The sequence below is a fragment of the Xenopus laevis genome, chromosome 5L (genome assembly GCF_017654675.1).
Source record: "Xenopus laevis strain J_2021 chromosome 5L, Xenopus_laevis_v10.1, whole genome shotgun sequence".
Lineage (NCBI taxonomy): Eukaryota > Metazoa > Chordata > Amphibia > Anura > Pipidae > Xenopus > Xenopus laevis.
The window spans coordinates 166,182,029-166,196,751 of NC_054379.1; the positions used below are offsets into that span (position 1 = coordinate 166,182,029).

The 14,723-nt window shown below is 40.7% G+C and overlaps 1 protein-coding gene across 1 annotated transcript in view; it reads left to right on the forward strand.

The window, feature by feature from the left end:
* Positions 1-14,723, forward strand: part of garem2.L (GRB2 associated regulator of MAPK1 subtype 2 L homeolog) — a 38,210-nt gene that overhangs the window by 11,994 nt on the left and 11,493 nt on the right. The window contains 1 exon segment of the mRNA NM_001094088.1: positions 5,912-6,052. Within this exon segment, the coding sequence (NP_001087557.1) occupies positions 5,912-6,052 (141 nt within the window).

Sequence of the window (14,723 nt, forward strand, 5' to 3'; positions counted from 1 at the left end):
CACTGTTTACTATAGGCACCATCTCTCCTACTATACCTGCTATCCCACAGTCACACTCCCTTCCCAGAGACTATTATCCACTGTTACTATAGACACCATCTCTCCCTACTATACCTGCTATCCCACAGTCAGACTCCCTTCCCAGAGACTATTATCCACTGTTACTATAGACCCTCTCTCCCTACTATACCTGCTATCCCCCAGTCACACTCCTTCCCAGAGACTATTATCCCACTGTTTACTATAGGCACCATCTCTCCCTACTATACCTGCTATCCACAGTCACACTCCCTTCCCAGAGACTATTATCCACTGTTACTATAGACACATCTCTCCCTACTATACCTGCTATCACACAGTCACACTCCCTTCCCAGAGACTATTGTCCCACTGTTACTATAGACACATCTCTCCCTACTATACCTGCTATCCCACAGTCACACTCCGTTCCCAGAGACTATTATCCACTGTTACTATAGACACCATCTCTCCCTACTATACCTGCTATCCCACAGTCACACTCCCTTCCCAGAGACTATTATCCACTGTTACTATAGACACCATCTCTCCCTACTATACCTGCTATCCTACAGCCACACTCCCTTCCCAGTTAGAGATGTGCACATATAAGATGTATGAGGTGTAGGACAGACCTTCTACAGCAGCTCAGCACCAAGGTCAGACAAGGGTATAGTAGGATAGAGATGGAGATGTCTGTGTATTCCCTGCCCACAGATGCTTTATAGCTCACACATGGGTGGGGGTTGTGTTGCCACATACAAGATGCAGACTGTCCGATGGCCGTGGGGGGCAATGTTGCTATACATACGATGTACAGACCTTTGTACAGGTCAGACAAATAGACAATGTGAGACGGCCAGCAGACAAAGCCTCATGGAATTTTGGGTACAGCCCGTGATGTCATTGCTACACAGCCACCTGGTGGGCACCATAAAACCTAAGCTCAGCCTCATTACGGAGCAGCAGGAGCTTTCCTTTTGGCAGGAGCTACAGAACAACGTTTGGCTCATAATCCAAGTACATCATGAAAAATGAATTCGGTATTTCTTCTGGCCAGATCCCCCGGAAGGTCAATTAACTGTGCCAACAACTTTCCTACAACTGACACTTTTTTCAAAGGTTCATCCAGAGGAAAGTTTTGTGCATAAGTTTTAGCTTTGTAGCATTTTCTCTTCTGAAAAGGTGATTTTTTTTTTTGCCCCTGCCCAAGTTAAAGAACTTTTTTCATCTTTGTAGATCAGGAGTTGAGTTAACTTATTATTGTAAATCTTCTTGACATCAACCTCGTGAGTCTAGTGATCTTAAACAAAATCTAGAAGAGACCTTGAGACAGTCTCGTGGTTCCAGTAAATAGACCCCCCATGGAAATATAAAAAGTGACATCTTCCAAAGCTTCAACAGCCTCCATCCCTTGAACTAAAATTAAATTAGTGGTTCCCAAGCTGTTGACGATGTTGAGTAAAAGTCAGTTAGAAAAGTTTTGGTAGGAACACCTATTAGATACTTAGATACTCCTGAAAGCCCAACTTGAGGGTCAATTACTGTTAGAGTTAGAGATGAACACTTTACTGTCCTAGGTATTCTTGGAACTAAGGGGGTCTGAGGCCAACTTTTGGGTCTCACAGGGTTGCACAATCCAACAAAAGTCTACATAACAATAAGGAATTGATTAATCGGAGAGGATTTGAGAGAGGAGAACCATCTTATAATTTTACATCTACATAAATATAGTCATCCAGTAATCAAAAAAACTCAATCTCAAATGGAAGACACCTTCAGTTTAGGGACATATGCCTCTCTTACTCCCCCATGACTTATCGGTGTGTGTCACATTGTACAACTGAACCAGTAAAGGCCAAACAAGCCTACATATGGGTGGGTACTGTCAGTAGGATAATGCTTTAATCACAATGCTTTAATCTATCAGATATTAATGAAATACTGGTTGGATACTTGGTGGTAGTGATGGGAGTATATAACAAAGTCACATTTTCCCTGAGTGGTGACCTATTTAAAGTGGAGCTGCCATAGACATTTTTGAAGAAACGGTAATTATAGGTCCCTGTAAACTTGTCAGGTGCCTGACAGCCAGAGTCAAAGGGAGTCAGCAATAATTATATCCCCTTCCCACATTTGCACTGCTCATTATTCTTATCTCTATAGCACTAAATCCCTTAAGATACTGCAGGGATAAGTGGAACAAGCCAGTGGCACATCAATTTACACTTACCCTTTCTAAAAATGGGGGTCATTGCCTGGAGCCCCCCTCAACTGAAGCCCATACTGTTTTTCCTCCTCCTTCAAGTTCATTTGGGGGTGGCATATGTCCCTATATATAGCTGCCAGGAGCAAGAAGGGCGTTTTGATCCAACACATCATCAAGCAAACCAAGCGATCACATTGTGTGAGTCACTGGGATCTGTACTTCAACAACATTCTTATACCAACAGGTTTCCATGCCTACCAACCTTCCTGATGTTCATCACATTATCTCAAGTTGGGGGCCCTCATGCACAAACCATAGCTGTGGTTCCAGGGTCTCGTTACTCATTAGCATTTATTATTAAATTCATATTCAGTTCCTTCACAGTAAGCAGAAGTTATCATGGCAACAAGAGCCTCTAAGCAGGATTGTTAGACCCCTCCACATTCCCCACCTCCATCATCCTGGGGTTACAGAGCCCGGCAGATTATCCCCCACACTGTTTGTACAGAAGGCAGCTTTCCCTTGCTGGATTTGGTTGGGAACATGAGAAGAGGCTGTGTCAGTAACCATGGAAATACTCTCTGAGCCAATTAAACATAGAAAATCAAAGATAATCTGATTTCAATCATAAATAGAGCTTAATATATGTCTGCTAATATGTTCTATCTAATTTAAGGCCTGGCACCCATTCTTTTTTAACAGGGATATCATGTACCAGTAGTCATATATTTTTGGAGAGACCTGATTGCTTTCATCCAGTGCTTTTTGCTCTCTTTTACCTTCAGTCAAAAAGACAAGTAAATGAACGCCATCTTCTTTGGTGATCAAATTCTTTTATGATTCAGTTCAAGTTTCCTTTGAAACTTTAGGGGTCAGGTTCTTTGGTAATCAATGTCTTTAGAAATTAGAGTAAACTCTTTGGTGACCAAAGTCTTTAGGGATTATGTTTCTTGGTGAGCAAACTCTTCAGGAACTACATATTGGGCGGTCAAGCTCTTCAGTACATTCTTTAGTAAGCAAACTTTTTGGTGATCAATGTCTTTAGGAATTACATTCTTTGGTGAGCAAACTCTTTAGTGATCAATGTCTTTAGGAATTATGTTCCTTGCTGAGCAAACTCTATACATTTTGGGTGGCCAAGCTCTTCAGAAATTACATTCTTTGGTAAGCAAACTCTTTGGTGATCAATGTCTTTAGGGATTACGTTCCTTGGTGAGCAAACTCTTTAGGAAATTCATTTTGGGTGGTCAAGCTCTTCAGGAATAACATTCTTTGGTAGCAAACTCTTTGGTGATCAATGTCCTTTGGAATTACAGTCCTTGGTGAGCAAACTCTTTGGTGATCAATGTGTTTAGCGATTATGTTCCTTGCTGAGCAAACTCTTTAGGAACTACATTTTGGGTGGTCAAGCTCTTCAGGAATTACATTCTTTGGTAGCAAATTCTTCGGTGATCGATGTCTTTAGGAATTCTTTGGTGAAAAAACTCTTTGGTAATTGAGATTTTTAGGGATTATGTTACTTGGTGAGCAAACGCTTTAGATACTACATTTTGGGTGGTCAAGTTCTTTAGGAATTAAATTGTTTGATAAGAAAACTCTTTGGTGATCAATGTCTTTAGGGATAATGGTCTTTGGTGAGCAAACTCTTTAGGAACTACATTTTGGGTGATCAAGCTCTTTACAAATTGCATTCTTTTGTAAGCAAACTCTTTGGTAATCAATGTCATTATGTATTAAGTTATTTGGTAAGCAAACTCTTTGATAATCAAAGTCTTTAGGTATTAGGTTCCTTCGTGAGCAAAATCTTTAGGAACTACATTTTTTGGTGATCAAGCACTTTAGGGATCCTGAGAAAATTCTTTGGAAATGAAGACCTTTGGGTATTATGTTCTTTGGTGATCAAGCTCTTTAGGAATTATGTTCTTTTGTGAGACAACTCCTGAGCGATCAAGCACTTTAGGGATCACATTATTTGCTGAGAAAACTCTTTGGAGATGAAGACCTTTAGGAATTATGTTCTTTGGTGAGCAAACTCTTTGGTGATCAATGACTTTAGGAATTATGTTCTTTTTTTATATATTTTTATATTTATTTTGGTGATCAACCACTTTAGGGATTACATTCTTTGCTGAAAAAAACTCTTTTGGGATGAAGGTCTTTATGAATTATGTTTTTTGATGATCAAGCTTTTTGAGAATCAAGTGCTATGGCAATTGGGTTTATCTTTCAACATTTATTTTGCTGATCAGTTTTTGGTGAGCCAGTTATCTGACTATATTCTGTAGGGGTCACGTTCTTTTGTGAAGCAAGTTGTTTGGGGACTAAATTTTTTGGTGGTCAAGTTCTTTTTGTGATCATGTTCTTTAAGGGACAAGTTTGTTGGTGAATATGGTAGTTAGGTTCTTTGGGGGTAAAGTGTTTTGGTGATCAACATTTCTGGGGAATATTTTTAAAGTTGTTGGTATCTTTTCATCTGCTTACTGAAATAGCATTTTATGTCAAATATGCAGTGCTACCATTAAATTTGAGGAATCATATTAAATAAAATATAAACAATTTGGTCGCTTAGACCAACATAAATTAACTGCTATTGGTGCCACTCCATCTGCAACTTCTTAAAGGCCAATACAATGTATTTACTTTTCTATAGGCAGGCCCGGATTTGTGGAAAGGCCACCTAGGCCCGGGCCTAGGGCGGCAGGATTTTAGGGGGGCGGCATGATGCCCAATCACACCTACTTTGGTTCAAAAAAACTGGGAATGCGCTGCAGATACAATATTTTTTTAAATTTCCCCATTGATGATGAAAATTTGCACGAATAAAGGGGAGGGGACAGGGGCGCCGAACGGCAGTGGGCCTAGGGGCGCCCTCTATGTAAATCCGGCCCTGTCTATAGGGCTGTTGTACTCCTTCCTACAGCAGCTAAAGGGGGGACATCTTCATTCCATTTGGCTTGTAAGCCTCTCTGCAGGCCAGCTGGAACAACTCTTGCATTTTTAACCCAAGGGCTGATTGCTTGGGTATCTGAAAACTTATCCAGCATGTGAACGCCTTAAGAGATAAAAGCAATCTAACAGAGTGTAAAGGCCATGACCCACGGGACATTTAAGTAACGGCAATTAAAATGTCAGGTATATCCCCATCAATCAAATGCACTATGTGCTTACTGCAACAGTTATGGAAGCATGAAGAGCAAGGCAACATCAGAGATGTATACAATTAATATGAACAATAATCTATGTTATCATTTGATTAACTGCAGCTCAGAGGACATTTATTATGACCCAATTACTTTCACTGCAGGACAGTTGATAGACTTGTGGTCCTTCCTATGTGTTTTTTGGCAACACATCTTCCTCCTATGTCCCTAATAATACATTGCATTGTATATATACAGCATTATGGTTAAGGTCTCAGATTAAAGGCAATATTTATAATATGGTTCTAAGGATGGGGACATTCTGGACCACCATTTTTGGCACATTCCACTTTTGTATTGTAAACGTGTGTTCATATAAAGACTTGTGGTTATAAGAATAGCCCTATGGAATATGGACTGTATTTCCTTAAAGACATGTGAGTTTTATTTATTGAATTAAAACTGTAAATACATATATTTTCAACTGTTTTTAGGCCAAAATTACATTTTTTTTCCTTTGCTAACAAATTTGTTCTTGCTGCAGGGGAGTATGTGGATGGGGTGAGGGACGAAGATGTCATTTTAATTCATTCCTGCCGACAGTGGACTACAGTGACAGCTCACAGCCTTGAGGAGGGACACTATGTCATAGGGCCAAAAATAGACATCCCTCTCCAGTATTCAGGTAAGCAGAGTAACAAGTATTCCTTATTTTAAGGAAAACTGGAAAAAACGATTTTTCATTTCATAAATCTTAGAAACATGTTTTTATAAGGTTTGCAAAAAGTTTGAGCTGAAGTTGAGGTCATTGTCAAAACATTTATAAACATTCCGAGAAAATTATCCATGGGAGGCAAGTGGTTAGTTTTCTCTTCTTCTCCAAGAAGTTTCTCCTATGGGAAGTAATGGAAGTTTGCGAAGTCTAATCCGGTGGGCAAATCTCAATAATATTTGGGTTGGATTGGATTAAAAAACAGAATATGGTGGACGTTATGGCATTAAAGTCTTATTGGAAAGGAAGAAGTCGAAGTTGAGTTGGAAACATTGATGAAATCTGCAGTTGCTATAAGATGGCCTTTAGTGACCTTCACAAGTTCAGAAGGTGCTGACAGTTGGCTGTAGCCTACGCTTTTCCATTTTACTATGCAGGAACCAAGAGTAAGCAGTTGCTGTGTGTGTTACTGTACAGTAACAAGTACTTCTGAGCAGTTCCATATCTTAATGAGGTTGGAAACTGACACTTTGGCTCTACTACAGGGATCTGCAACCTTGGCTCTCCAGCTGTTAAGGAACTACAAGTCCCACAATGCATTTGCCTTTAGACTCCTTCAGATCCCTGGTCTACTAGATCAAAGGCCAAGAAAAACACAGGCACAGTGGCTAGCATTGTATCTTACAGTGTCGGGGTTCAATTTCCAACAGGCCACAAACTGTGTTGATTTTGAAAGTTGTCCCCATATTGCACTGGTTTTCTACTACACTCATTAGCGTATTGGTAGGTTTATTGGGTTTTGATAAAGCTAAATGGGGCAAGGATAGTGGATGTAAGCTTTTCTTGGGCAGGACCTGACATGAATAAATAGGCATTCTCCAAAAAATGTGAGAGAATATTATTGTCCTTGTGAGATAATGATTTGTTACCGTCAAACTGACTTTTTCAACTTTCACTATACTGTAGACCTTGGTCCTGAAAAAACAGATGGTCCACCTTCTACACTCCTCACAAAATAACTCCAGCAGGTTCTTTTCCTTTTTTGCCTATAAAAAAACCCATCAACTTGACTCTCATTTGACCTTATTGTTCTTTTGCTGACAGTAATAGCTGAGATCCGCAGATCATGATCTTTGCACTCAGCTATTTTACTCGCTGCTTCATTAGAAGGGAAAACCACACTGTGACAAACCCTTTGTTTTCTGCAGGAACCTCCAAGCATGGATGACATATTAATTACACCCTCTTATAGGCAGTCAGCAAGTGAGGCTCCCGTGTAATTAGATATTCGTGCTGTGAAATAATAAAAATAACATCACTCCTGGTAAAATTCTATCTGTTTTAATGTGGGAAGTAGAACAGAAGTCATCAGAGCATTGACTGTTAATACACTCTATTGGCTTTTGTAACACGTTTCCTGATGGACTCTTTTACCTCTTTATCAGAATCAACCCCCTTCCTTCAAGGGGACTCTGACTCTTCAGATAATGAGACTCATGCTCTGGTCTTCCATTTCCTAAACTTACAGTTCAGGTATGGGACCTGTTATCCAGAATGCTCAGGACCTGGGGTTTTCTGTATAATGTATATTCCCATAATTTGGATCTCCATACCTTTAGTCTACTAGAAAATCCTATCAACATTAAATAAACCCAATAGGCTGATTTTGCTTCCAATAAGGATTAATTATATTTTAGTTGGGATTAAGTACAAGCTACTGTTCTATTATTTTTAAAAATTTGGATTATTTGGATAAAATGGAGTCTATGGGAGATGGGCTTTCTGTATTTCGGAGCTTTTGGGATAACTGATCCCATACCTGTACTATCCTACCATCATGATTCTCTTGCCTTTGCTTGTTGTCACTCTCCTACCTCCAGTTTCTCTGACTCTTCTACCTTTAATTTCTTATGTTTCTTGAGCTGACTTTCCTACCTTGACTTAACTCAAACTTAGTCTTCTACCCTCAAATTCTTAATTTGACTCTCCAAATTTCCTTAATAATAATTTTTCTCTCTTAATTTCAGTTCATTGTGATGGATTCATTTTCTTCAGTTTATTCTACCTTTATTTATCAGTCTGTCCTTCGTTCAACCTGAACTCTTCTACCTTCATTTCTCAGGCTATATCTCCAGCCTTTAAACTTAAATCATATACCATTTCAACTGTCATACATTCAGATTCTCAAACCAACTGTTCTGCCCTGAATTTCCTGAATGACTTACCCTTCAGTCAAGCCTTCAGGCCACAAAGGCCTGGGCCTAGGGCAGCAAGTTTGTAGAAGCTGCATGCCCACCAAATGTGAATTGAGTCTGGACCACTGGAGATGTGCAGGAGATTTTATTTGATTTTTAAATCCCCCGTGGGCCACATTTCAGAGTTCCATAGCCTATGTAGGAAATTAGCATATGTGCGTAACGGGGTAGGACCAGTCATGATGAACCAGTGACAGGGGCCATGGGGCACCTACTAGATAAATCCAGGCCTGAGGACTAGGGAAGAGTAAGGTCAGTAAATACACTGGCATTGGGTATTTTAGGGTGTTCTAACAGTAGAATAAATAGTAGATATCAGAATTTACTTTAAGAAAAAAGTCTTTATTTAAAAAATGTACACGACTCTATGGAAAGACAACAAAAGAGTGTTCAGTGTTATCCTTTCATTCTGCAAATGTGAGAGTTGTTCAAAAAAGGTCCCTGTTCCAGTATTTGGATGAGGACACAGACGCTTTAGTATCATAACGTCTGACAATTCCAAGTTCTTGGGTCTCATATACTATGGGCAGGAGCAGAAAAGTCTACCAGAAACCAAATATGGGTGGTTGTTGGCCATGCCTATGACAAGGGTATTTTTTCATGTCTCTCCATGGAATGACAATGATATCTCCTCAACTTCCATTAAACCCTGGTGGCTTTTGGTTGTGGGTGATATGCAGATAATTCAACTTTTGAAAGGCTGCAGGTCAATTAATACAGTTTTGTGATCCTCATACTGAGCCATCAAATGGTTGCAAATGATTCATGTAGAGTGTCTCCTTGTGTGAACTATACAAAGAGGAAGAGGTGATATAAGGTTGTGGATCTGTGCCGCCACTTGTTATCCTTATACCCCTGCCTACAAACGACTTTATGACTGCTGGGATATTTTAAGAGATCTGAGCTCATTCCCATTGAGTTGGGACTTAATGAGAGATTTTAGTGTTCTACTCTGACAGTGATTCAAGCTAATGAATAAATAATGTGAAATGTATCCAGGTCAGAGCGTGTGGGTGAGGGATGGCTGCAAGGCATGGGGCTGGGGCGCTTGTAAAATGCATTCACTTGCAATACTCATTCATAAAGGTGTATTACATCCCCAGTCTCACTGCCCATTGGGTATTAGTCCCAGTAGGATTATTATTCACGCCTATTTGTTTCTTACATTGGGCTGAACTGTATCTAACAGGGATATCAGGAATAACATGGAGACAGCAATAGAGGCTTGTGGCACTTCACTTTCTCCATTTCAGGATCTTCCTTTTCTTCAGGTTCCCCACAAAAGGGGGATCTAGAAAAAGAAGTTCTATTGTGAAAAAATCTCCTAGTACCATGTTTGTACAGTTAGGGTTGTAGTTGTAATTTCAGTCTCCAGTCACTGCAAAGTTCTGTCCTCCCTCTTGAAACTGTATTAGGAGAAGAGAGTTGCTGATCATGTATTGCCTCCTGCACTTGTACGTTATGGTTCTACTCACCATGCAGGGAAATAATGCGGATCACTCACCTCCCAGGTATTCTCTCCTTTGCTTTATCCTCTGCTTCTGCTTCTAGGCAGGAACTTGCAGCCAACCAGTTATTCTCAGACACGTTGTTCCAGAATACTATAATCAATTTTTATTTGGGTATTTTTAGCATAAAGCCTACGCATGTCTTATGAAGTGCTGACACTTCCTCTGGGTTCATTTAAAGGGTTTGTTCACCTTTAAATTAACTGTTAGTATGATGCAGAGACTATATATTCTGAGACAATTTGTAATTGGTTTTCATTTTTTATTATTTGTTGTTTTAGTTATTTAGCCTTTTATTCTGCTGCTTCCAGTTCGCAATTGCAGCAGTCTGGTTGCTAGGGTCCAAATTCCCTTAGCAACCATGCACTGATTTGAATAAGAGACTGGAATATGAATAGGAGAGGCCTGAATAGAAAGATGAGGAATAAAAAGTAGCAATAATGATTGTTTTTTAGATGGGGTCACTAACCCACTTTCAAATGCTGGAGAGAGGCAAATTATTCAAAAACTATATAAAAAAAAATAATAATAAAGAAGACCAATTCAAAAGTTGCTTAGAATTAGCCATTCTATAACATGACCTAAAGGTGAACCACTCCTTTAAAAAAAAACAAAGAATAATTTCTGGGTTAAAATAAAAGGTCTGTGGTTTCAATCAGATTAGGTCAATTACAAAGGAATTCCTAAGAATCAAGGTTCTATTCATCTTAAAAGTGAAAAAATAACCCATGAAGATTAAAAACTGTTTTGAAATAATTCTTATCAGGTTTAAGTCAATTCCATTCATTCAGAGACATTTTATCACATTCACACCTTAAAATACATTCAAGTGGGACCTTAAGTGCAATGGCACCCGGGGAGATTGAAATCACTGCAATAAATGACATCAAGGGAATCACAATTTTGGGTCCCCAATGCCACAAGGAATTTTGAGAAAAAAACTTGGCATTGTAGGTAATTGCACTTGATATTGCATCCTTCTTTACTGCTCCTTGGTAAATGAAGGCACCCATGTCTGTCATGATAACAGCAGAGCAAAATGGCAAATACAGGGCAAGGCAGAGGCAGTAGGAAAAGTTGGAGACAGAAGGACAAGATGGAGACAGTAGGGCAAGATGGAGACAATAGGGCAATATGGAGACAGTAAGACAAGATGGAAACTGTAGGTCAAGGGGGAGACAGAAGGACAAGATGGAGACAATAGGGCAATATGGAGACAGTAAGACAAGATGGAAACTGTAGGTCAAGGGGGAGACAGTAGGACAAGATGGAGACAGAAGGGCAAGATGGAGACAGAAGGAGAAGATGGAGACAGTAGGTCAAGGGGGAGACAGAAGGACAAGATGGAAACAGTAGGACAAGATGGAGATAGTAAGACAAGATGGAAACAGTAGGTCAAGGGGGAGACAGTAGGACAAGATGGAGACAGTAGATCAAGATGGAGACAGTAAGACAAGATAGAAACAGTAGGTCAAGAGGGAGACATCAGGACAAGATGGAGACAGTAGGGCAATATGGAGACAGTAGGCCTAGATGGAGACATTAGGCCAAGAAGTAGACAGTAGGACAAGATAGAGACAGTAGAACAGGATGGACACAGTAGGGCAAGATGGAGATAGTAGGGCAAGATGGAGACAGTAGAGCAAAATGGAAACAGTAGAGTAAGATGGAGACAGTAGGACAAGATGGAGACAGTAGGGTAAGATGGAGACAGTAGGGCAATATGAAGACAGTAGGGCAAGATGGAGACAGTAGGACAAGATGGAAACAGTAGGGCAAGACAGAGACAGTAGTGCAAGACGGCAAGTGTAGGAAATAACAGTAACGGCAGAAGAAAGTGACAGAAGTGCAATTTAGTCAGGAAGACAAGATGGAGACAGTAGGGTAAGCAGTTCAGAAAGAGGTGAAATACCTTGGGGTTGGCAGTCCATATATATAAATTCTGTGTCTCCTTTATGACTAAAGATCCCGTAACTTCTGAATGAATCATGCGTTGGGCATCTCTGAGCTCTGGGAATAACCCTGTTTTATCCATCAAACTATATTTCTCTTGAAATATTTCTTTCCTGTAAGAACCAACTATTGATCTGCGTCTGTCTGGGCCCCTCCACTGAATCTAACAGGGGCCGCACGTGAGACATGACTGTCTGTAGGAGCCATGTTGGATTTATTTGGGGAGCCAGTGTGATTAATATACTCTCTGTCCCGCTGACCAGCTGAGCTTTTAAACACAACACACTGATGATCTCGGTGATGAATAAGTTAGATGTTTAGTCTCTGTGTCTCTGCCTTTAGACTTGACATCGGCTCCAGTATAAAATAGACAATATTATAGTAAGATACGTGTTCTGTATTAGACCTTTATATAATCAGGGAGGGATCATTTATCAACAATGTGGAAAAGTATCTGAACCAGATTTGTCAGGTCTAATTTTCAAAACCAGCCCCAAATTAGCCAAAAGGCACTTCAAAAGTAGCCCAAAAATAGCACAATATGTGCAGTGAAAAAAGGACTAAAGATTAAATCAATATATGTGATAATACACCTTTTTCAAATTTTCACTGGTTTGCAAATTTGAAAAGGGGACAGATTCACCCGTCACCAGGGGGGTAACTACAGAGGGGGCCCAGGAGGTATAGGGGCCCCATAAGGCCATAATACATATACAATTTCAATAAATATTGGTAAAACAGCTCAACCTCTAGATATTTTGGTGGCCAGCAGATTTTTTCCCCTAAAATTTTCTGAAATTGAGGAAAGTCACTGGAGAACGTGAGAATGCTTAAGTGTGACGGGAGACTGGGGTACAGAGCCCAAAATCTGGGAACTCCCGACTTCTACACAAGTCAGTCCCATTGCATGCTGGGTATTATAGTCTTACATTCAACTTGGCAGTTGGCAAATTGTTAAGCAAAAACTACATTACCCAACATGCATTGGGAGAAGCAGGCTTGGCACATTAGCTCGTTTGTACTTTGGAAAAGTATCCAAAAAGTAGCCCGAATCCGTATCTTGGCTTGTTTGTACTTTCAAAACCAGCCCAGGCTTTATATTAGTAGCCCAATTAGGCTGGAAAACCGCCAACCTGGCAACCCTGATCTGAACCCATGATCCCCCCCACACACACTCTGCTGTGCCTTCTAAATTCCACAATACTTTCCTCCTACCTTCCTGCCCCCTATCTGTCCCCCTTCATACCATTTGGATGAGCACATTTGGGAGTAATGACAGGCGCAGGCTGCAACGGAGCCCTCTACTTACTACTTGCCCATCACTTGACTGGGGGGTCTGGGGTCCACCGTGGATGTATATGACCAGTACTTCGTCGTATGTCTGGGTTTCACTTTTTGCTGCCACTATTAGGGGACGGGGGGTTCAGGGGACCATGAAGGCTGGGGCCCTCCTGTTGGCCCTATCCAACCCTTCACCTGCCCTATGGCAAGGGCTGATCCCTGCTGGCCGTGTAGAGAGCGGGACCTTCATAACCTTTAACTCCTTTAGGTGATACACTAATGTGGAGTTTGTGGGTACAAATGGTGCACGTGAAGATGAGAAGTCACTATGTACTTTACTATCACTGTTACTCTATTGTAGCCTTGATTCTCTGGTGGTATAGGGAGAATATAGACTGGAAGCAGAGGGATTGTGGGGCTAATGCCAACCTCTACTTGGCCGGTTTCCCACTGATCAGACTCCAAGAATAAGCCCATTTATACCCAGAGCCTGTGAGCTGACAGTCAGGATGGACAGGGTGGCACCTGGGAAGAGAGCGCGAGCGCTGCAGTGAGACAGTCATTTAGACAGTGATTAAGAGGGGATGTGAGCTCAGTAAAATCCAATATTTACTCCGGAAGGAAGGATGACAAATGATAGCCAGGATTATTGCACGCCGGGGTCCCACGGGGAGACAGTTAAGTGCAGGAGAGAGGAAGAGGGGGGTTTCCTGGGTCAGGGCACAGTGCTGATAATTTACTATTAAAAGATTTATATATTTATATATTTATATGTAGAAGCTATAACGGAACATGGCACCTGCCAAAAATCACCAGAAATTATCATTTTTCCATAAGGTGGCGTGTTTTAAGGCAAATGAGGTTGTTGCCACTGAAGGGTTAATACCCCCCTGGACTAACCCACGGGCTGTAAATACAGAGAGAGAGAGAGATCAGATATGTTTCTGCAGTTGGTATAGTCTGAGTCCCTGTTGTGCCCTCTGTAAAGTATCATGGATCTTTCTGAATGAGAGAATAAATAAATATTAAATAAATCAATGAATAATCCATTGGCTGCACTTTCTATATTCAGAAGGGGGTTTAACCCCTGAAACATTTGCCCCAGGTTGATCCATATAGATTTGTATAATATTTTATTCATTTCTAGGTGTTTAGCTGTGTTTTATATTTTCTTCTGCACTTGGATCACATTGAATGTCCTAGGGTCTAGTTGCTGAAACGTTGCCCCCGTTATAGACACTGGAATGAACCAATAGCTGGGGGGCCGCTGATTCGACATGACGGATTTTATAAAAAAATTTCCCCTGTCTTCTCATATTCTGGGGGAACTGAAACCGGTGGGGTTTGTGTGTTGGACGGAAACTCTGAGCGACTCCATTCCGGAATCTCTTATAATCCCCCCCTTACTTGTGCTGGAAGCCACTTGCCCGGAGTCGGAAGCTTTTAACTCATCTAGAGAATGTTAATAAATAAATCATTATCCCCCTTCTCTGCAGATCTGGGGCTGAGCTGGCAGTTGTGAGAGTCTAACTGTCGGCTATGGGAACTTATACAGTATAATAATGGTTTCTCTGTACCTCCTGCAGCAACTGGGACTGTCTCTGTGTATCAGTCAGAGAAATACTTGTAATACCCAAAGCCATTTAT